The 25,414-nt window shown below is 38.0% G+C and overlaps 1 protein-coding gene across 2 annotated transcripts in view; it reads right to left on the bottom strand.

Moving 5' to 3' along the window:
• Positions 1-25,414, bottom strand: part of CNTN2 (contactin 2) — a 907,647-nt gene that overhangs the window by 338,682 nt on the left and 543,551 nt on the right. For both annotated transcript variants that reach the window (XM_044076798.1, XM_044076799.1), the window contains one exon: positions 17,851-18,054. In XM_044076798.1, coding sequence (XP_043932733.1) covers positions 17,851-18,054 — 204 coding nt within the window. The remainder of the gene's footprint in view (positions 1-17,850; positions 18,055-25,414) is intronic.

Below are 25,414 nucleotides of genomic sequence, written 5' to 3'. Positions count from 1 at the left end.
ATAAAACTAGCATTAACCAATTGGTTGATATGATTAGAAAAACTCAAAGCTGGATCTAGCCATATACCCAGGTCCTTAAATGAATCTACAGTTTCTATCACTGTGTGCTGTATTAAATATTCACCTTTCGTTTGTTTCCCAAATCTCATATGCTTAGTTTTTGATGTATTTATTAGCATATTATTCTCCTGTGCCCAAATAGTCAGTTTAGTCAGGTTCTTTTGCAGACATGCCTTATCTGTAACACATGTAATCAGTTTACCCAATTTCACGTCATCTGCATATAGACTGCAGAGCACCTTAGATGAAAAAGTTAGGTCTGAAAGAGGCAATCTAAACAAGTAAGGGCCTAGGACAGAGCCCTGTGGGACACCCTGACTGTAACCAAGAATTTCACCTCTCCAATTGCTGTTGGATACTTGCCATGCCCTATTTGGAAGCCACGCAGCAATCCATCTTATCAGGAGTACATCAATACCTAGTTGTTTTAATTTATTGGTCAGTGTTTTGTGTATGACCCAGTCAAATGCTGAAGTTAAATCTATATAAATCACATCACAGCACACGTTTTCATTCATAGCTGTTATTATATTGTTATAGAACATCATGTTACAGGTGATAATAGATCTATTTTCAACATATGCATGCTGTTATATGGTTTCAAGTCCCGACCTATCCATTTCTGACAATAACTTATTCAATATTACCTTCTCCATTATTTTTCCATAACATGAAAGTAGACTTAAGGGTCTGTATGACTCTGGGTTTGTCCTACTCCCCTTTCCCTTAAATACAGATTTAATAAGCACATCTCCAATCTTGGGGAAATCTCTCCTATTTTTTGCATTTTCTGGCTTGTTAAATTTGATTTTTGCCTTAGTAACTGTATTTAGAGCACAACCTAGAGCTGTTTACTGAATTTCCTGTTTGCACTTATTTTTAAAATCGTTTTTTTCTCAAAACTTGCATTTTATCTGTCTTTGGCCTAGCACTCTTGTGTGGGGTCATTTACTGCACTGTTATAACTTGTTGATACTTGTTAACCTCTGCTATTTCTGAAAAAACAAAAAAACAAAAAATATTTTGCTTTTTTCCCACTTTTCTAAGATTTAAAAAAGTTCAGTTACAGGCTTGCTGTTCTTGAACTGTTTGTAAGTTTCTGTGAGGCCATTTTTTGCTTGGGCTAAAGGAAAGTCTCTCTGTTGATCAGTGGCAGTGAAAAACATTGAGCAGCCTGCCTGCCCCTGTGGGAGTGGTTACTGACTTGAAACTGTAGTTTTATTGGCCCTCTTTTGCGCGGTTTTGCGCGTTTCTGTGCATAGCGCAACAGCGGGCAGCGCCGCCTAATTGGGTTTAAACTATTCCTGGCTCCACAAAGTCTGCTCTTCACTTTTTCCCTTAGAACTGCTCTATCTCTCAATTTAAACACCACATTCTCATTCTAAGGCCCTTCACTGGTCAAATTAAGTAATCCTACAAGTTAGCACTATTAAACCATAAGCACTACTTACTCTTATACTCTCTACGATTACCCTGTCCTCTATTGGTCCTTCTTAAATTCAGTTTCCCTATTACTCTAGCATGTCCAAAGGTCAGTCAATGGTTTCCTCTCCAGTCCAGCTGGTGAATCTGGGAATTCTGAGGCAATGTTACAACTGTCTCATGTACACAGACAACCCTCTCCTCCTCCAAACAGGTTCAAATATATGTGAGAAATGCAACTATTTAGCCAAACAGGAGGCTGAGCTCTCTCATCTCAAAACTGGTGTAACCAGTCAGGAGGAGAAGGTAACCTCACACAACACAATTCCAGTATCACATAGTCCCACCACATCAGTGAACCAAACACATAAATACACAAAAACATACTTGGAGGCTCTAAATAAAAATCTACCTAAGCAACAGAGACCTCCAAAGCAGACATCCAAGCAAACGCTACCTCAAAACAAAACACACACAACACATAACCCACAAAGTCAGTGTGCCAAGCAGCCACAGCCCTTAAGGCTGAATAACACACCTGATACTCTTGTTATAGGTGACTCTATTGTCAGACACACTGACGTCCCGCTCACCAGGCTGAATAAAGAGAAGGTCACAGTGAGCTGCCTGTCGGTGCTAGGATCCGACACATAACGCAAGCACTCAGGTCACTCCAAAGCAAATACAAATATGACTCAGTCATTGTACATGCTGGTGTGAATGACCTGAGACGTACCTCCCTGGACTACATGAAAAGAGACATAGAGGAGCTCTCTGATCATGTAGCCCAGGCTGGTATGACCCTGACCTTGAGCAGCATCTTACCCTCACCTAGAATGATGCCACAGTACAAAGACAAAATGATCGATTTTAACAACTGGCTAAAATTTTGGTGTCATTCAAAGGGGATCCAGTGTCTGTCAGCCTGGGATGACATGCTCGACAAGCCACGTTGCTTCGCTAGGGACGGCTTGCACCTGTCACCACTGGGCTTTCGGATATTGGCAAAGGCTCTTGCCACCCCATAGTGCCTTTTTAGGCAAGGCTCAAAAGTCAAACCCACCCCCATAGACAGCACAAGGAACAAAAAACTAAGGGTAATGCTGCTAAATGCCAGAAGTCTTAACCTCAAGATGCATGCACTCAAAGCTCTCCTCAGTATAGAGAACATCGATATCTGTGCAGTGACAGAAACCTGGTTCAAGGCTCCAGAGAGCACCCCAGCACTACCAGGCTATACCTCATATCATGCTTTTCGGCCCCAAAACCCGGACCGAACCACAAAAGGAGGGGGAGTTTCCATATTTATCAAGGATATCCACACCTCCAGGTTAGTGGCATTGCAGTATCGGAGACCATCCATGTGCAACTAACAGTGGGCAAGACTGCTTTTCAGTTTATAGCATCCTACAGACCACCCTCTCAAAGTCAGGAATCCCATTCGGCTTTCCTGAAAACATTGGAGAACATGAAGATCTATCCGAACACCATTATACTGGGCGACTTCAACTACCCAAACATTGACTGGAAGCACTACTCAAGCCCCAGCACCTTAGCCCAAAGATTCCTGGAAATTATAAACTCAAATGCTATGGAACAACTAGTCACTACTCCCACAAGAGGGGACAACATACCAGACCTGATCATTACCAACATGGGGACTCTATGCTCCACACCAGAAGTATACCCCTCATTGGTAAGATCAGACCATAAATTAATTTCACTGGATGTCCACATCCCGACCCCACCCCCAGCCCAGAAAACCACAGTGAAAAACTTCTCAAAAGTGAACTTCTCACTTCTCAAAACCGAAGTGGAATCCTTCAAGGCCCCAGGGCCAGTGGAAACTACAGCCCAAACTGCAGAATCCTATATAAATGCATTCTACGGACATCTCCAGGAATGCATGGATCATGCTATCCCAAACAAAACCAAGACCCAATCATTCAAAGACAGGCGTCCAGTCTGGTGGACCCCTGCCATAAATAAACTGTACAACAGAAGGAGGAAGCTACTACATGATAGAGCAAAATCCCTAATAGGGAAGGCATCTCTGATCAGTACTAGCAAAAAATTACGATCCCTCATAAAATCCTCCAAGGCCAGCTTCGAGAGAAAAATTGCACAGGACACCAAAGACAATCATAAGGCTTTTTTCAGTTATGTTAGAAACCTGGGATGCAACTCCCAGACTTGTTCTGAGTTGATTCTAAACGACAAAAATACACTGAACCCACAAACATCGCCATTATCCTGGCAGCCAGGTGCAGTGTAAACTACTCCACCCCTCCCCGCAAAGAGCAAGTATCTATCCCGGCAGAGGGCTGCCTCCCAAACATCTCAGATGCTCAGGTGAAGGCTGCCCTCTCCCAAGCAAAAAACACTGCTTCCATGGGGCCAGATGGCATCCCAGGTTGCGTCCTACATGAACTACAAGAGGAACTAATCCCTCAAATAAAACAGCTATACAATCTCAGCCTCACTACAGGATATGTGCCCACAGAATGGCATACAGCAACAGTGGTCCCACTCCACAAAGGTGGAGCCTCTATGGACCCTGGAAACTGTTGCCCCATAAGCCTGACTAGCTTAGTCTGCAAGGCTATGGAGAGGATCATCATGGAGCTCATAAACAAAGACATTGGGGACCTACAGACACTAGATCCTACCCAGTTCGGCTTTGTCAAGGGCAGATCCTGCCTTTTGAACCTGGTTGACTTCTTTGAAACAGTCACCAAAGCCATAGATGAAGGGAAGGTAGTCCACACAGCCTATCTGGACCTTGCAAAGGTATTTGACACAATACCCCACTCGGGCATCATAGATAAGCTATCCAGCTTAAATATAAACTCCTATGTCACAAGATGGGTTGCAAACTGGCTCAAAGACAGAACCCATAGAGTGAGAGTTGCTGGAGCCATGTCAGACTCGAAACCAGTCACAAGTGGCTTCCCACAGGGTTCTGTCCTGGCACCACTCTTGTTCGGTATATACTTTTCCGAGGTACAGGCAAACGTGGGAGGACTATGGCTCACCAAGTTCGCAGACGACTGCAAACTGGGCGCCATAATCAACTCTCCAGCTGACACAAACATCCTTCAAAAAGGTCTCGCAGAGACAGATAACTGGTGCCAGCACCATGGTTTAAAGCTAAATGCCAAAAAATGTATAGTCATACCCTTTGGCAAAAACAATGTGCCCACAAATTACCACATAGGCGGAAACCCATTAAGTACAGAGAAAGTTACTAGGGACCTGGGGACCCAAGTTGATAGCAATCTCTCCTTTGAAAACCACATTGCCAAAGTGGTTAGAAAGACCTTCTACATAGCCCACCTCATCACGAAGGGTTTCACATCTAGATCAAGAGAGGTAATCATGCCCCTTTATTCATCCCTCATCAGGCCCATCATAGAATACAATGCCCCTTTGTGGATGTAACTTGCCCGACACCTGCAGCAATTAGAAAGACCCCAAAAGTATCTCACCAAGAGGATCAAGGGTCTCAAACAGATGCCATATGCTGCTCGGTTAAAGAAACTCCAGCTCTACTCAGTTGCATACCGCCTACTTCGAGGCGATCTATGCCTGACATACAAAGCTATGTCAAATCCAGAATTAATGGACATGCTCCACCTCAGTAAATCTAAATCTCTTAGAGCCACATGCTCGAGGGACTTGAACCTCAGCACAGAAATAAATAGAACTTGCTGGAGGGACAGGTTCATAACCCAGAGGCTCCCTTCACTCTGGAATAGAATTCCAGTTCATGTGAGGCAGAGCACCTCACTGAATCTCTTCAAGAAGAATCTCGATAAGTGGATGGGGGATCGTAGGTTTGTCCCAGGGATTACTCCCATGTCACTATTAGACAGAGGCACAGTAAACTAAACCTTAAAAAGGGCACAGTATACTCAAATCAAGGGGTGGCGTAAGCCATAAAGAATCGGGCTAGGCTTATAATTGCCCCAGGACAGATAGCCTAGTATGAACCTATGAACCTATGAACCTATATGTCCTAGTAAATAATAGATATAATGGTATTGTAAGTGCTTGCTGAAGTGTTCTCAGGTCATTGTTACTAATTCCATCTCGTCCCTGTGCTTTGTTAGGATCCAGTTTGTGCAGTTCTTTTTCAATATAATCTAATTTGATTCCATTATATGAGGTTACCTAGATGCCACTAGGATGACATCATCACTTTTGTGGAGCCAAACTGTTTTGCATAAGATTTTGTAAATATATCTATAAACTGTTGTGTCTGAGAATAAATTATAGAATCTACACACAGTTTACCAATGTGTTTGTCTTTACTCCTTCCATATCTTATGTATCTATAAAAAGGTTTCCAATTATGCTCAATATCTTTATATATATTTTCTTCAATTTTTTGTTGATCTTGGCTCATGCTATACTTAATTTGTTTGTTTATTTCAATTTTCAAAGTTGTAGTTTGACCTCTCTTCCATTTCTTATATTTTTGTCTCTCACCTTAATCAGGTATCTTGTTCTTGTGGAAGTATATCCTCCTGATGTTGTATGCCCAGATCTTTTTTTTTTTTTTTTGAATTCAAACAACTTTACTTTCAAAACTTTTCACATTGCATCTGGAGTTTTTCCACTGAACACATCACTCCAGTTAGTTTGACATAGTGACTGTTTTGCTTCCATATAATCTGTAACTAATTTTCTGTGCATTGTTTACATTTCAGTTTGGCAGAATTATCTAGCCATAAATTAGCCTTTATAACCCCATGATCACTTCACATCAACAGTGGTAAAACCTGACTTGAAGTAACAGTAATTTCTTTAGGAACATAAACAATGCCTAGTGTGTTCTGCTCCCTGGTAATTTTTTTTTTTAATATCTGAAGCAATTATTTGTTCTTGAACATACGTTGTGAATAATTTCCTTACTAATGTTGTTGAATCAATATTATTCCAGTCTGTTTCAGGCAAATTTAAGTCCCCAGCTAATATTATTCTTCCCTCCTGTGTTTCATGCAAGAAATGTATGAATTTCCCTAGGTCATCAGCAGTTGACTTTGGTGGTCTACACACTCCAACAATTGTTATATGTTCCAGGGTTGTCTTTATTGTCACAGTTACAGTTATAGTATCGGTGTTATCATTGAACATGTAATAATCACAGGTCACATAACTATCTTTAATCCCTGCCATAACACCTCCACCTGCTTTTTTGTTAAAATGGCTGTTACTGTAAAAACTTCTGTACCCTGACAGAATTGGTTTAAAGTCATTGTTCTTTAACCACATTTCACAGACAATAACATCAGTCTTATGGAAACATAGCAAATTTTCCAATAAAAATACTTTATTATTAAAGCTCTTAGCATTAATAACCATCAGAGATGCATCAAATGTGGCTATCTGTGAACTGTTAAATTTTCAGCCTGGCAAAAATCTTGCCTAATGTTTATCAAATATTGCAAAATATCTGCTACAAAATTCTCTTTCAAGATCTTGACAAATGCACACCATCCTGTCAGAATGTGCTCCCTTACGAACATCGAACAGCCATAAAGTTGAACCTCATATAGCCGAGATGAAAACATTGTTTCTTCACAACATCGAACTGTTTGCATGGAGATCGCCACAGGGAAAAATTCCCATTCACTTCAATGTAATCTCGGAGTTGGTATATTTAAGTTGCAGGGGGTGTGAGGTGCAGGGTGGGAGTAGCTCCCCTGATGCAGAAAAAAAATGTTTCTTTGGGGCGGTTTGATGTTGTGAAGAAATGATATTTTCATCTCGGCCATATACGTGTCGACATTATGGCCATTCGACTATCTGAAACAGACCCATCTGAACACATGTATGCCCAAAACTAGGCTAGGATGCTCTACACATTTCCATTTTTTAAAATAGGTCATTTTTTCATGTAGGTATTTACCCAAAAAAATCTTTTCTTTCATGTTGACCTGACTATCCTTTCAATACATTATTTGTGAAATAACTCCTAACACCAGTACAAGCTATACTATCTAAGAGTAAGTCTTTGCAGATGAGATAAATTGTACCAACATGAATAAAAACAGATCTGTACTTCCTTACATTAAGGTGTTCCAAGGCTTGTCTCGCATCTTCTGATTTTGCTCCTTGCAAGCATAGCACTATTCGATGTTCATTATCTTCTCTGCAAATATAAGTATCAGTTCCTCTAGTAAGTGAATCTCCAATTACAAGAATATCTTTTCTGACCAGATCTGAAGAATCTTCAACTTCTAATACAGTAATATCTGCTCTATCGGTTGTTACAAAGGAATGATCTTCATCACCATTAGTCTTATTAATCCCACAGTTTTCATTGCGTATTAAATTTGCAAGCACACAATTCTTATCCAGCTGGCTTTGTACAATGACAGCTTGAGCAATGTAGTCAACATCTGTCTTTCTCTTATTTTTTTTCTTACAGTAATGCTCTTCAATCCTTCCGCGTTCAGTTTTGATTTCTTCCTTTTCACCTGCCCCTTGCCTCTTTTTACTACCTTCTCTTTTGGGAAAATAACGCCTTTTTCTTTAGATTGAAGGTTTTCTGATAAAATGTTATCATTCCATGAAATCTGTGCATTACATAAAGTTGTCTTTTTTAGCATATATTTTCTTCCTTGTTATTTGTTGTGAACTTCTTTCTTTCTTTTTTATTTCTTTTTAAATACTCTGAATCCTCAGATTGCTGAATACTTCCAACCATAATTCCAAAGCTGTCAGGGGCATCATCTTGTTTCATAGGGGTTGCATGATGTTTACAGACGATAGACATATCATTTCCTAAATTTGTTCTGTTTGCTCTTTGAGTAATATTATTTATCTCACCAGTCCAGTCATAAATATATGTAACAACTGTTCTCCAAGCCGTACCAATTGTACAAGTGCAATCATCATCAGTAAGTCTAGATTTACTTCTAATAATGGTAACCAAATCATCCAACTTTTGACAGGAGGAACACAGATCACCAGTGTTGTCAGGTGTTACCTTTAAATACACATAACATTTATTACACTGTACAAGATATTTGCCCTTTAGCAAATCATTTATGGTATACTCATTTAAGGAATCCCTATTCAGCTTCAATCAAATAAAACATTGTAAAAGAAAAGAATAATTAAAATCAGTAACCCCAGAATTCAAAGAGAACTTAAATCAACTTATATGCGAAAAATCACATAAGAAATATACAACTAAATAATAATGCTAGTACAGTAAAGTTGTTGTTCTGACCAAGCAAGTGCTGAATGTCATACAAAAGCTGTAATTCCTTTAGTATTCCTTGCAGTCATACTTCTTTTTAACAGTAAAGATCAATAAATCACAAACCAAGATAGATAAGCCCTCAATTGTATTGCAACAACAAAACTCCAGTGCAGAATTCATCTCAGGTTTTGAGAGTTGGGGGTAAGCTGCCTGTACTTCATAATGTTGGGTATGTGCCTCTTCCAGAAAGTGCAGTTCTTGTTTTGAATAATATTTCCTTAAAAATATAAGTAGGGGTTACTGTGGGTTCAGGAGTACTTCTCTCTGCATATAAAATCATTTGCTATTAGTTTCTTTGGATCTGCAAAATATATTATAATAAACTGTGCTACTGAAAAGAAAAGTAATGTGTATATCCTAAATGTCAGAAAAAGTAAGTTCAGCAGACTTTTACAGCTTCATTTTGAACACCATCCATAGTGAGAAAGTTCAGCAGACCTTTACAGCTTCATTTTGAACAGCATCCATAGTGAGAAAGTTCAGCAGACTTTTACAGCTTCATTTTGAACACCATCTATAGTGAGAAAGTTCTCTTTCATTGCACTTTTTTTTTTGTATTTGACATATAGACAAGCATGAATCACCATATTGACGTTTATGAGTAGGAAATGAAATTAGTTCCAGTGCTAGAGGCAAATTGAGGGTGATGAATAAGTTATGAGACTGGGTTAGAGATGCAGTGTTTTGACCAATCAACAAAGCTGTGAAAAAAGTCAACAAGTGATAAAAAGAAACAAACCAGCATTGCTGCACAAAAGTGTGAGGCATGCAAGTGAAGCTGAAGAAAGGGCTTACAAAGATCATGGAGGACAGTGAGCGTAATGAAGCACAATCTACAGAAGCATGTAGAAGAACAGCTGTATGATCACCAAGTGTACAGGATAAAAGGTAGCTGCTCAAAGGACTCAGAAAGGGAAACAAAGTCTTTTTGTTAAAATGTGTTGCACAAAAATGGACAGATGTAACTGCACTAATTGAGGATATAAAAGAAATAAAGATAAGACGCAAGAGGAGGTGTTAAATTAACACTTTGATTTAATATTTACAAAAAAGGGCAGGGTGCCTTATTGAAAGATGGCCTACTGTGTTGTGGGTGAGCAATAAACAGATACTGGGACTAAAAAAGATGAAGCAGCAAAGGGACTGCTTGCATTAAGACAGGATACAGCACAGCGGCCTTAACAGCTGCCTTCAACATTCTCAAGAACTTAGTAAATGTGGTTTTGAACCTCTAGTTGAGATCTTCAGCAGGTCTCTGGCCAGCATGGAAGTATTATGATAGGAACATAGCAAATGTGATGCCTTTATACAAGAGAACATATGTGTTTTCTAGGGAACTAGAGATAGTTTTCTTAACAGTGGATGAGGACAGAATAACTAAAACATTTTTAGAAGGTTTGTTGTTTTTTTAAAGGACACCAGTCTTCAGACAAAAGGCAGAATATTGCCCTATGTTTGAAAGAAGCTGCCAAATAAATCTGATTCCATTTTGTGACTGGGTTAAAAAGTATGCTTAATGTAGGTTTGTTTAGACTTCTGCCATGTCTTTGTTGTGATGTTACATGGATTATATGTAAACCAGCCAGAGCTAACACTGAGTTCTGACAAAGTGCCAAATGATACTGGACACCTCTAAACACATCAAGGGCATCATCCCAAAAAAGGAACTGGGAAAACTAACAGGAATGGGATAGAGCAAAGATCAAGGGAATAGATTAAGAAATGGCTGAGGGGCAGAGCATAAAAAGGCCTTGGTGAGAACGATACTGCCAAGTGTTAAGTGTAATCACTAGTGATGTGCCTCATGGGTCATTCAAGGGTCGACTGCTATTTAATGCATTTACATTAGTCATTTCTGAAGACAGAATAAAGAGATTCACCCTTTCTGTAGAATACACTAAGATCTTCACTCTATAGAGGATGAGGGTTACAGTCTGAGGCCAGATTTGGAAGCACTATATAAATTGGACTAAAGGTGCCAGATGAATGCTATTGTTAAAAAAAATATAACGGTTTGCATTTGGGTTAAAACTCCAGTGTGCACTGTTAGCTAGGGAGAGTCTAGAAAATGAGAAAAGACTTGGAGATTCATTTCAAAAAATGTATGCACCAACAACAAAATGAGAGGATGGCAAGTGAGGCAAACAAAATGACAGGAAGTATTTGTACGGTTCAAGATTTAAAGAAGTAATGATTCAGCTGTATAAAGCATTAGCAAGGTTTTGTCTTAAGTACTGTATTTGGTCCTGTGGCCTTTGAAGAGGTGATTGACATCAGATTGTCGGAAGATGTTCAGACAAATGTAACTCAAAGGGTATATTTAATGGAGGAGATACAAGCAATGACTCTAGTAGCCTGTACTTTTTAAAAGAAATAAGATAGATGAGATGCAACTAAGGTGTACAAACTTCTGTAAGGATGCTAACAATGTATGTCTTTGAACAGGAAGGATGAAGAGGAAGGAAGGGTCACAAACACAAGAACGCTCATGCCAGTTTCTTACTGGACATTCAGAAACTTTTTTGCACAAACTGTGGTCTTTGAACCTCCAGTTGAGATCTTCAGCAGGTTTCTGGCCAGCATGGGTTTGTGTTATGATAGGATAATGGCAAATGAGGTACATTTATACCTTCTGGAATGGGTGGTGGAGAACAAATCTATAGTGGCATTTACAAAAAAAACATTAGGTGAAATATGAGGGAGGTATGGTGGGAAAAAGGATTGTTAGTTTAAGGGCAGAGTTGATCATTTATCTCCTTTAAAATAAATGAACTGAAATTAATCTATAATAGTCTGTACCAGTATATCTGCTCAGCATAGCCAAACTGCTATATCTTATTCTTTATTCTGTTTTTTTAGCTCCCTCAGCATCCTAAATGTCACCCTTTACTCCCCCTTCCCTTCTACACCCCTCTCCTGTTCTCAGTCATATCATTTTATCAACGGACTTCCTCTCCCAGAGTTGCTTTTTTCTCCATTCATGTTCCTTCTTTTCTTCCTGCAAATCATTTCTAAGGATGTTTTCCTTATGCTCCTAAGTCTCTGTGTTTTCTACCTCCATAAAGCAAATAATACATGCCGATATTTATCAGTATGATTTAGCATAAAATCTGTACAGCCACAGCCAGAGAATCATTCCTCTAGTCTTCTTCCCAGAGCCCACTGTGTTCTAGCTAATCCATAACCTTTGCAAATTTCGGGGAAGGTGGGAATAGCCTCTTTGAATCTGGGATAGGGGAGGGACCTCTTGAGTCCACTTCAGTTCTTAACTGAGATGGGAAAACTGCTATTTCAGCCCAGAAATATGGGGTCCCATACACATTGTCGAATTGTGAAAATAGCGAATGGCTATAATATCGAAAACGCCATTCATCGAAATGTGTTTTGTTGGGTCACGGTACAGTGGGGGATTGGAATATTTGCCCTTTCCTCACTGTATTGCAATATCAAAGTTGGTATATATAATTAGCGGGGGGGACACAGCCCCCCCAAAACACATTTAGATGGAGTTTTTGATATTGTAGCCGTTCGCTATTTTCACTATTCGACAACGTGATATAGATGCAAAATATGTATGCAAGCAGGGTTCATAGGTTCATAGGTTCATAGGTTGGTACTAGGTTATCAGCCCTAGAGCCTATACAAGCCTAGGCATAACAATTCCCTGAATATTTCTTCCCACAATATTTACTTCCCTGGACCCCTGTCTAGCAGGGTGACTGACGTGATCCCCAGGGTGAATTTCCTACCTCCCATCCAATCGTCAAGGTTACTTTTGAAGAGGGCCAAGGAGGCACTCTGCTTGCCTGTATGGGCTGTCTATTCCAGAGTCTGGGGAGTCTCTGAGTCAGGAACCTATCCCTCCAGCATGTTTTGTTCATTGTGATGACAAGGTTTAGATCCCTGGAGCATGTGGCTCTGAGGGATTAGGATTTCTTTAAGTGGAGCATGTCCAACAGCTCAGGGTTTGACATGGCTTTGTAGGTTAAGCAGAGATTGCCTCTGAGTAGACGATATGCCACAGAGTATAGCTGGAGTTTTTTTAGACGGTCAGCATAGGGCATCTGCTTTAGACCTGTGATTCTTTTAGTGAGGTATTTCTGCGGCCTTTCCAGCTGTTGCAGATGTCTTGTGAGGTACATACCAAATGGGGCATTGTATTGTATAATGGGTCTAATGAGGGATGAGTACAGTGGGACAATGATCTCTTTTTTCTGGATGAAAAGCCCTTAGTGATGAGGTGTGCCACATAGAAGGATTTCCTGACTGTTGTGGTGATGTGGTTATCGAAGGTGAGACTATTGTCCACCTGTGTCCCTAAGTCTCTCATCACACTTTCAGTGTTTAGTGCACTGCCACCTATGTGGCAATTCATGGGCACATGATTTTTCCCAAAGGGGATAACTATACATTTCTTGGCATTATTGTACTTCACCTCTTCTTCAGTTTCTTATTTTTGGATGCTTTAGTGTTTTGTTTAATTACTTTTATTTACTTATATTGTTCTACTGCTTGCCTCATGCCCCAACGTTCCTACTTGTTTTCGGAGTTTTTTGTTTTGTCTTTCGGCTTTTCTCAATAAGGGGTCACCACAACAGAACTCCGGTCCACTAATGATTGGCAGTAGATTTTTATGAAATGCTGAGGTGCCAGCTCGACGCCCAACCTTTAATGAAGGCATGCCCATTTACGCACGCATGTCTTTCGGATGCCACCCAACCACGGGGAGGACATACAGACTCTACACAGAAGGCGCTCCTAGGCCAAGCCGAGAATCGAATGGGAGAACCTCTTGCTGTGAGGTAACAACGCTACCACTGTACCACTGCAGTATCTCCTACTTGTTTTCAGGGCATGCTGCAAAATGTCATAACTTTATTCACCACAGGGCATTTAACTCTTTCTGAGATTCCTGTGTATAAAAAGGAAAAAACTTCTTACTGCTGCTAAACATAAAATTAATTTTAATTTGCCAGAACCCAGTCCTATTAAATGGAACTGGTTAATGTAAAGAGACAAACAGCATTTATTTATTGCCCTTTGTTTACCAGGATGGTAAGAGTGTTCTGTTTTCTTGCGACCAGTAGTGCAAGAAACACTCCTGTAAAGCTCTGCTATTTACTGTTTCAGTCCATGTTTGATAATCTTACACAAGTACTTACCTCCTATAAATATTCATAATATTAGGCTACCAATATGCATTTATAATACAATACAATAAACGTACACTCAGGAAAGCGATATGGCAATAACAACTGAATTAGCTCCTTCCTGTGCTTTTACCTGCTGAGAAAAGAAAAAAAATAAAAGAACCTATTAAATACAAAATGGAAAAGACAATCTGTAATAATAATAATAATAATACTACTACTAATAATAATAAATAAGGATTTGTTCATATGCATGTCACTTTAAAGCTGTATTTTGTGTCTTTTATGTAAGATTTTCATATCATAACACAATAATTTGATTTTAAGGGATGATATACGGAGAAATGCAGCAGTCTGATTTCACTTGAGGTTATGGAGTGTCATGAGCCCTTAGCGTTTATTTTTTTTTGTCAGAGGACAAATCATTTGTGGTATACTTTGCTACTTATAAAGTGATACAAAAACACTGACAGTAATGGATGTAATACTACATAATAATACTTTACTTCTGTGTCAAAACAGTTTTATTGTACATTGTTGTTAACATTCACTCATTATATTAATGTGGCATTTTCCTATCCAAGTGATATTCCACCTTACATTCTCTCAGAACCTTATAGTTATGCTATAGATTTTTGCTATGTTAGTCTCCTCTTGTCTTTTCCACCATCCTAAGATGGAGTTTAATAACATTTATTTGTTTTTTATTGATGTCACTATAGAAACGAAGACTGATGGTATTCTGCAAATACCACCCAGCATCTAGTGTGTGTCATGTTGGATTCACCCTCTCAGTACTGTACACTTTCCCAGTTTCCTCTTCTTCCTCTTCTTGCATCCCTGGATGTATAAATAGTATGCGCCAGTGGTACACTCCTATGCCTATCCCTTGCTATACCATAATGAGGTGTGACATGGTTATTTCAGGCCCGTGTTTAAGTCGTACATTCTTCACTTGAACAACATGTAAATTTGAGCAAATCACTTTTAAATTGCATTACATTACATTACATAAGGAAGATGGTGGAAAGAGATTGTAAGTCTATTTGGTCTGCCGAAGTGGTACAGATAGTGAAAAGCATTGCCCTTTCACATTCCATCCTAACATTTCAAGAATCTTAATCTTTCTAAAAGCCCTTAGTTGTCTTAGCCTCTACCATCCATTCTGTCAGATCGATTTCTTCCACATCTTCTAATGAAAACAATGTTTATTCACACTGATGTTAAATTGTGATCCCCTGGTTTAATGGTTATGCCCCTTCCTACACAGAGTTATCTCATCATGCCTTACATCACTGAGTTATAAACCTGTATAATTACTCATTCTCTCGTCTTTTCTGGTTAACACAGATCAAGCTTCCTGTGACTTTCCCAAGACATTGCATTCATTTACCACCTCATCCATGTTACCTTTCTGTGTAGCCTTTCTGTCAGAGTAACCTCCACTTGTACGGCCTTCAGAACTGCACTCAGTACTTTATTAATATCTCAGGCAGCACCTCATAGGGAAGTATTACACATTTCTGTGAATTATACCCTCTTGCTGTGTACTCAAGCTTCTGGTTTACATTTTGTTATTGTCACTTCCCATATATCTCAATGGTTTATGCTCTTCTTAAAATTAATCCATAAAATGTTTCCCTATTATGGATTTTAATCCTGATCCTCCCTACCCAACCAGGTGCATAACCTGCCTCTGGGTTGACATTCTTCAGAATAACCACCATGTACTTTGAACAGTTGCCAGTCCTAGGACCATGATCCAGCTTATGTTGGTCCCTCTCTAGGTTTATACTTCCACCTAAGGTTATTCCCTACCCTTAAGAACTACTTTTGTGCAATCAGCAAAATGATTACCCTCCTTTGTGCGCTACTTGATGTCCAGGATGAACAAGTTAAATAACGATAGACCTATGACTAGCCCCTCTGGGACACCACTTGTTAGTGTTTTCCTCACCTAACACCCACTTTCTATCCCTGTCTTTTTACCACTTCTGTACCATTTGCATAGTTTGTAACCCACTTTTACTCCTCTCATTTTGCAATGGATCCTGTGATAAAGGACTGGATCAAAGACTTTATTGAATCCAAGATAAATCACATTCACAATTTACTATTTTAGGTTTTATTCATTTTATTAACTTTTGTTTGCCCCTGCCCACTTTCCTAGCAAGCAAGTCATTAAACTGGACCAGGCTAAACTGGCAGCATCGACACATTGCAAAATCAAAATAAAACTCATTCAGCAACCTGTCTACCATAGGAACATTGTGAGTGATTCTACCATAGGAACATTGTGAGCGATTCTACCATAGGAACATTGTGAGCGATTCTACCACAGGAACATTGTGAGTGATTCTACCACAGGAACATTGTGAGTGATTCTACCACAGGAACATTGTGAGTGATTCTACCATAGGAACATTGTGAGTGATTCTACAATAGGAACATTGTGAGTGATTCTACAACAGGAACATTGTGAGTGATTCTACCACAGGAACATTGTGAGCGATTCTACCACAGGAACATTGTGAGTGATTCTACCACAGGAACATTGTCAGCAATTCTACCACAGGAACATTGTGAGCAATTCTACCATATGAATATTGTGAGCGATGTCTTCTGTCTCCATGGTTCTGCTGACTACTGCATTTAGCTTCACCAGTATGTACTTTCTAGACTTATATTTTATACATTTATAGAATGCCACCCCCACTGCCTTTAGTCTCCCATGACTGCAGTCATCCAAACAGCCCTGTTGAAAAGTCTTATTACACAGGTGACTCCTCAAGCCTTTTTTAACATTTTAGACAAAATCTCATCTGGTGCCTGCAGCGTATTCTCCTTCAGAGTCCCTAGACGCCCTATTTTTCTGTCTTTACCTACCAATATGATTAATAACTCCTTCACCAGTGCTGCCATTCCCGAATGGAACCCTTTCTTCTTTCTCCCTGCTGAATACCAATATTAAGTAGCTATCGCCTGACATATTTTATTTATCTTTGCATCTTTTTGCCTTTCTTAAGCTAATTCACCAATCTTTCTACCTGCCTTCTTCTTCTCTCCTACATACCTGAAAATGTATGTGGGGTAAGGCTCACATGTTATCCTTGAAAATGACCAGCTAAGTTTTATGCCATTTTCTTTTATTAAAAGAGTCCAAATAATTTAAAATATATGTATTTAATCAGGTAGTAATGCAACAGTAGAACATATTTATTGTCCCTACTGCATACATGAAATAAACTGCATCAAAGAGAACATTTTCTGTTCATTTCACTTACCTTTACATTGTCTAAAATCAGTCTGAAAATTAGCCTACAAGGGATATAAATCTCAGTACTACTGGGAAAGCAATACGCTTTTGAGACAATGCAATTAAATCAAAACATTTTTCCCTGGCTGATTGCACTTTACAGTTTTTTCTTAATCATAATCCAAGCACTGATTGTTAGTCTGAAAAGAAAAATTATTATCTTTATATTTCTTGCACTTTGCACACATATACACAGCTCTTAAAGCACCTGTAATGAAGAGTTTGTAAACACACTTGCTGGTGTAAACTTCTTTCTGTAACTGTTTTGGTAGGTGTAAGAACTAGCTCTCAGGGAGAAATTTCTGAAAGGACACTGAAGGAAAAAAAATGCTTTCATACAGACTCCATATTGTTTTAGAAAAGAACAAAGGCCTTGGTTTATTGCTTTCTGTAAAGGGCCACACCATACCAGCATTGCAGTCCTTATCTTTCTGCTCATCTGCCAGGGCTTATGGTTTAAGTCTAAATCTGGTCTGGAGCAAAGAACCCTTTTATCACTTGTCATCCTGAATATAAAATATTCCTTTTGCAACTGCAGGTGAACGTTATTGTAATTTCTACCACTCCTCATTTCCCTAATGACCACTGTTGACTTCTTCGTCCCTTTCACAAATCAGGACACTTACCCTCATTGAATACATTCAGCTGGATGAATTTGCTGAATGAGCTCTTGGAGATTGCATTGCTAGTGGCTAGGCAGGAATATGCTCCCTTGTCAGCTGCCTCTGTCTTGGCAAAGTAGAGATTACCAGTCACCTGGGAAATGAAGTGTCTTCCATCAGGGGAGATAAATTTAGGAAACTCGTTCAATAACCATCGATAAGACAGACCTAAAATATGCAAAAAAATGTTATTAACCTAATAAGAGGATGCTTAACTTATGGGAAACTGTTAAAAACACAGGAAACACAAAATAAACCGAATACATAAATCAAAATCACAGGCTATAAGAAAAGTCACAAGATGCTTATTCACAATGACATCATCCTAAAAATCCTTTGTCATTGTTGTCCTTCATAACTTTCTAGCACTGTAGTGCAGAATAATGTCAATGAGAAAAATACCTTTATTACAAATTATTTAATTAGTTATTAATTTAAGAAAATTGAGACATCCTTTGGTACCATCAAGTATGGTTTAAAGTTGAAACAGTCTACGTTACTTCAAGAGGATTTTCATTTTGCACGGTAACTGTTTGAAAGGCCAGGATTCAAAATGCCAACTCCATTGATGTCGAGAGTGAATGGCTGGAAATCTGGACTAACATATACTATGCCTGACTGCTATTTTTCAGAATATTCTCGTTTATCTAAGGTATGGCAGTTTTGGGGCTGATACATGCACACACACGTATACCCATTCAGGGATGTAGGGGACTTCATCCCAACATCAGGGACCCTACTGCAAAAAAGAAGTTTAAAATATAAGTGCTATTTGATATTTGCTCTTCTGCTGTACTTTTGGTCTTTTATTTTTATTTTGACAGAGTGATGGGACTCAGCTTTATGAGTCTCAACATTTCAGTAGGGAGCTGGCATTTCAAAAAAGGAGCCAATTTCCATACATTTCCCATGATGCATTGCATTATGACATAGATATTGTTAGATTGTTTTGAATTTGGCTACATTGCTAATATCCTTTTGTGGTAGTGTTTTCTCACGGCTAATGTTTTACAGTATCTTCTATTTTCTTGTTCTAAATATATGAAAGATGGTTTCCATTATTTACTAATACTTCACAAAAATGGTAGTGGTATCTACAGCACAAATTAAACAGCTATCAGTGATGAGGGATACATGGCTGAATTCAAAAAACTTGGCAGCATCATGGTAAACAAATTAGCTTAAGGAGCAGCGATAAGCAGGGTGTGTGCAATGCAAATAAACATGCAACATGATGCAGACAGTTGAAATATCATGCTCAGTCATGGTATATGCTAATGAACACATAATCACGTTCCACATATGAAAATGAGGCTAAACAACAGGGTAGAGCAAACCAGAAATGTTTACATGTTGCAACTACAAAGTCTATTCACAAACAGATGCTGATGTTAACACAGTGTAAGTCAGTGTACAATATTAGGGGTTGCCATAGCTATTGTAAACATGTATCAGCAAGACGCTCTTATAGCAAATAATCTGTATGACAGGTCACCCCTGGAGGTGTGGTGCCTTCTGACTGTGCTTAATATTTCATGCCCTCCATGACAGCAACATAATGGACCTGTACCATTCCCCTCCAAATTTGTGTCACCCCACACCTGTCAGTCATGCCTGTCTTTTCCCATATTCTACCTGTCCTCCTCTTACATACCTCTTACTTCCCTGACTTCCTTCCCTTCTCAATTAAAAAATAAAAGGGCACCTGTCCCACAAAAATAAATAAATAAATAAATAAATAAATACTCCCACACATATGTCTCAACTTCCAGGATGTTTCAGTAATGTATGCATGATTGGATCCAGTTGTTCAGCCTACAAAGTGCAGTTGACAACCACTTATAATTACTGTCAATACATATTACTATTGTTGTGGATCAACACCATTACTGAGGTAAGAAACTGAGAGGAATGCTCCTATTTCACCTCCTTCTTGCTCATTACTCATTTCTTCACCTTATGTTGTATCCTCTACTTGCTTCCCCATTTTTTTCTCTGTTTTATACTCCCATTTACTTCACATAATATGGTCAAAAAATATATGAAAACAAAATACACATGCTCACAAAGGGTTTATAATTCAAAATCATCTTTCTGTGGTCAATATGTTATGTGACAGCTGGCACACTGGCACAGAGCAAAGTTGCTGGTCATTTATAACTACAGGGAAATTATGCTTTCCATCATGTCAAAAATGAAGACAAATCTTTGACATGCACAAACAATATGGACACTGATCATGCAGCACTGTAATTGTTTTAGTAGTGAGTAACACTGAGACTTTAAACGCTAATAATTTGAACCAACAAGTAACTACAACTAATACTGAAACTTTTAATGGCAATATTGAAATAGTAATGGGTAACATTGAAACTTTAAATGTCAACAAGGTGAATCAAGAAGTAGCGGCAAATAATGCTGAACTTCTAAATGGCGATGTTGAGACTGCTTTGTTGCTTAATGAAACTCATAAGAAATTTGTGGTAAATTTACTTAGTCAACAAGCAGCGGTAATTAATGTTGAGAATTTAAATGGCAATGTCGAGGTTTCTAGTGCTGAAATGTTGCTTAATGAGACTCGTAAGAAATTTGTGGTGAATTTATCTGACTATCAGTTAACTGATATTGAATTTTCTTTACTTTTTAAAGGGCTAAAATTTATACCAATGGCTACAGATAATGTAGTGAATGTTACTGACCTAAAAATGTTTTTACACAGTTTAAATCTGAAGAATATTTTTAAGAATTCAGATGTCCATACAAGTATTGGGTGTAAGAGAACGAGTACTTTTATACCCTATAGTGACCCAATAGTGACTGTGTTTAATGATTTATGTGAGAAACAAATTAGACAAATTTATGGTGACAATTGCTATAAAAAACATACAATCTTACAAAAGAAGAATCCGTAGCATTAAAGGCTTTGGAAAATAATCCAGATTTAATAATTAAGGAGGCGGACAAAGGGGGTAGTATAGTGATTATGAATACCAACGACTACCTTCAAGCAATGAATAAACTTATTTCGGACATAGATACATTTAAGTTAATATCTGATAGGGATGTCAATGTGATTATTTCAAGAATAAATATGGTCATTTATGACCTACAGTTGATGAATAACATAGATATAGAGACCTTTAATTTCTTTACTGTTACTTGTCCTACAATACCCATTTTATATGGCTTGCCCAAAATACATAAGTCAGTAAATAAGCCACCAATGAGGCCCATAGTGTCTGGCTGTGGGTGGGCCACTGAACCTTTATCTGTGTATTTAGAGAGAGCTCTTAAAGTTTTTTTACAAGGTGTACCAAGTTATATAAAGGACACCGGAGACTTCCTTATGCAACTTTATATATGGTATAATGGGAGAAAAAAACTTTTTGTTGGTGACTTTAGATATTAAGTGATCCCTAATGACTTTGAGATAGAAAAAATAAGGGAAATACTTTTGGAATGTAGTCATGTATCTGCTAGACATATTGAGACACTCTGTGAATTACTCGAACTAGTATTGCAGAACAATGTTTTTGTGTTCAATAAACAACTATACCAACAGACATCAGGTATAGCCATGGGTACAGCGATTGCAAACACCTATGCTAGCTTAACACTAAGTAAGTGGGAAGAGATAAACGTATTTGGTCAAGCCAATAGATATGCATCTAAGATATTGTTCTACAAGCGCTTTGTGGATTACATTTTTCTGGCATGACATGGCACTAGTAATGAGCTAAAAATTTTTATGATTATCTAAACAATATTAATGACTTTTTGAAATTTGAGATGAAATATTCGGAGTCTAACATTAATTTTTTGGACGTCACTTTGTCTAAAAATGAAGGTGTATTAGACACTAGTATATATAAAAAAGATGTGGAAGTTAACAAGTACGTACATAAAACTAGTATGCATGCCAGACATGTCTTTAAGGGAATACTGAAGAGTCAGTATTTACGTGCTAGTGGACTAAATGCACAAGATGAAATATGCCATAAACAGATGCAAGTTATGACTACTGAATTATTAGAAAGAGGTTATGATTTGGGCGAACTTGATGGGATTAGAAATTAAGTGATATCCATGAGAGAAGGAAAGGCTAGGCCATATTTTTCTGATAAAAATGAAGTAGTTGATACCAACCCTCCTCTGATAATACCATGAGAAATCTGACCACTTATAGTAGAATAAGTAAATCTGTGGAAGAAGTCATGAAAAATAATTGGCATATATTAAAAGCTATACCTGGCCATGAAAAATGGCTTCCAGACAAACCATGCTTTACTTATTGGAACTGTAGTAATTTAAAAAAATAACTATGCTATAAGGATTTTACCAGAAATACGGCAGGTTCTATTGCTTATAACAGAAAAGGCACCTACCCCTGTTACAATTGTACACGTTGCATTAATATAATCACATTAACTGAATTTATACATCCATTAAATGGTAAAAGGTTTAGTTTTCTATGCACAGCTACATGTAATACTACCAATGTGATTTATTTGGCATTATGCCAACAATGTTCCAGTTATTATATTGGCAAATCTGCCAGGTGATTAAGAGACAGGATTGTTGAACATAAGTCAGAAATAAGGAGGAAAGTAATTACTAACTCCTTAACCCAACACATACAGGAGACTGATGCAACGCATTATCTCTTGTTCTGTGTAATAGATGCTATAACTGCTAATGTTAGACATGGTGACTTGATTAATAGATTAGATACTAAAGAATATGAGTGGATTATCCGCCTACATGCAGACTCCTACCCTGGTTTGAACAAACAAGTCACACTAAAACCTATACTGGAAAGTAAACTGCAGCAAGTTCACTAAATTGTAAAAAACCTGCATAGGAAATAGAATAAGCTATAATGGTGTAGCTACATGCCTTTAGAATATAGTATATTTTTGAAACTGAAAAGAAAGTAATAGAAAATCTACTGAACATTAAGAATTGTTATGTGGATTATAGCTTAGTACATGCCTTTAGAATGTGATGTATATATTTTATTCATGAAGAAATGACTAGCAAGTCTATTAAATATTAAGTAATTTTATATGAATTGTAACTTTGTATAACTATAGTAAGTTATGTAGAGTGAATATATGTGTTTAGAATGTGATATATTTCTTTAATAACTGTTTAGAATTATTGATTGAAAAATTGATTGTTAGTATGTGATAGGTTAGGGCTGTGTCATGTGTTTTGAGTTTTAATATAAAAGAGGTTAGTCCTCACTATGAATCTTATTAACACTGAAGAAAGACTCATTGTCTGAAAGCTTTACTTTTTTTATTAAAAGGTCAATACAACGCTGTGGAGTTTTCTTATTTGTTTGCTGATTGGACATTTGTTTGTTGACTCCACTTTATCTTTTGGTTCACCTTTTTGCCTTTCTAAGTAACCACTTGGCCACCATGTTGAACTTTGCCCCTTACCCCCACTATAGTGCGACCTCGGAGTTGGTATATTTAGTTAGGGGGGGTGTGGGGGGGTGCAACCCTCCACATGGGGTAGGTTTAAGTTGCTTCAGTTTTAACTTGTTTTTTAGGTTGGCCAAGCAGATATATATCAGGAGTGGAAGTCGGTATTCCAGGTTGTGAGTGTTCTGGTTTATCGGTCTTGTTGTCTCGGTATTTTAAAGGTTGGGTACGTGAGATTTTGGTCTACTGAAGTAGACATATTTTATGATGCCTTTTAGTTTAAATGTTTCAGTGGCTCCCCTTGCTAATGCAGATCATTGTGCCCTATCAATATGAAAGACGTGAGTTCAAATCCATTGATGCATAACTTTCTTCTTTACTGACATTCCTCCTGCTCAGTCTTTATCTCCTCAGTTTGAACTGTACCATCTACTTGGTGACATTTTTCATCTCTGTCCTTCACCCTTTCTGGAATACATTAGCATACGACACTTATGTCTAAAAAGGTGATCATACATTGTGCAGTAGTTACCAGAAAGCAACTTATTGTCCATATATAACCACAGAGAAAGGACACTTTTCATCTATGGCAAAATGGCTACGATCTTGACATCCATCACACAACGTAGCTGACCACTGATGTGTGTCACCAAGCAATACTGAAATAAGGTGGTCAATAGTTTTGCTGTAATGTAGTTATGAAGTAGTGTACATTGTTAATATACTAAGTAGAGGGTTTTGATCCTCTGATAGTTATATGTTGTTTAATAATGTTCATTTTGCCATCCTCAACACTTCTAACATTCCTGTGAAATGTATGTTTTCTGACAGCTTGAATTCTGCTGTGGTTTTATTCACTAATGCATTGGTTTAGACAATACCACTTAAATGTTCAAATCCACTGAGGTCTACAAAACAATCCTTGCCATACACTGATCGCTTATAATGCAGGTATGAAATGAGATAAACATAACATGTGTGTGTAAGTTTTGTAGTGATGTGTACATTGTGAATACACTAGTTGGAGGAGTTTAATCCATGGACTGTTTTCTGTTGTTCAGTTCATTTTTCAGTCTTCAACACTGTTTTCTTTTACTAAAACCCGGTTTAGAATATATTAGGGAGGCAGAGCTTCAAATCCAGTAAAGTCTACCATGTATTAATCTGTAAAACAATTAGCATCATGTACAAATTATCGATAATGTGAAATAAGGTAAACCTCGTATGTATATTTTGCAGTGTGTGCATTATCAATCCACTGGGTTGTATGTTGTTTTACAATATACAGTTTTCAGTCAAACCATTTGAACATTCCACTGAAATGTGTTTTTCAAAGGTCTTTCTTATGAGTGCCTCATTGGCATGCTGTACTAATGCACTGGTCTAGAAAATGTGAGTAGCCAAGATGTGGCTTCAGATCCATTCAGGTGTATGTGTCTTTCTTTTTGCTATCAACAGTTGCATTCTCCTGAAATGTGTGTTTCAGAAATAATTCCTAAGAGTGATTCCATGGCATGCATTGGTCTAGATAATATCAATAACTCAGGTGTGGGTTCTGTCCCATTCCGTTGTAAGTCTCTTTTTCTTGCTATCATGGATTGCATTCCCCTGAAATATATTTTTCAGAAGCTTATCTTATGTGTTCTTCTGCAGCATACCTTGCTTGCACACTGGGTAAGAGCATATCAATAACAAAAGCATGGGCTCAAGTCCCTTCAGTTGTATTGTTTTTATCTTGCTGTCTTGGGTTGAATTTCCTGAAATGTGTTTTTGGAAACCTTTTCTATGAGTGATTCTGGAACATGCTCTGCTAGTGTATGGTTTAAAAAAACATCAACAAAAGCATGGGTTCAATTCTATTCAGGTGCATGACTCCTTTTTTGGTAGCATAGATTGTGTTCTCCTGAAATGTGTTTTTTTCAGAAACTTTTCATATGACTGTTTCAGTGATGTGCCTTGCTAGTGCACTGCTCTAAAAAAATACCAGCACCAAAGGCCTGGGTTCAATTCTATTCAGGTTTATGTCTCTTTTCTTGCTATCATGGTTTGTGTCTCCCTGAAATGAAACATTCCTATCATCAAGTTGTGAATTATGT

Source organism: Protopterus annectens, chromosome 7.part0 (assembly GCF_019279795.1).
Source record: "Protopterus annectens isolate FY-2018-M chromosome 7.part0, PAN1.0, whole genome shotgun sequence".
Lineage (NCBI taxonomy): Eukaryota > Metazoa > Chordata > Ceratodontiformes > Protopteridae > Protopterus > Protopterus annectens.
The sequence above is the reverse complement of the archived record's forward strand: the minus strand, read 5'-3'. Positions and strand labels throughout refer to the sequence as shown.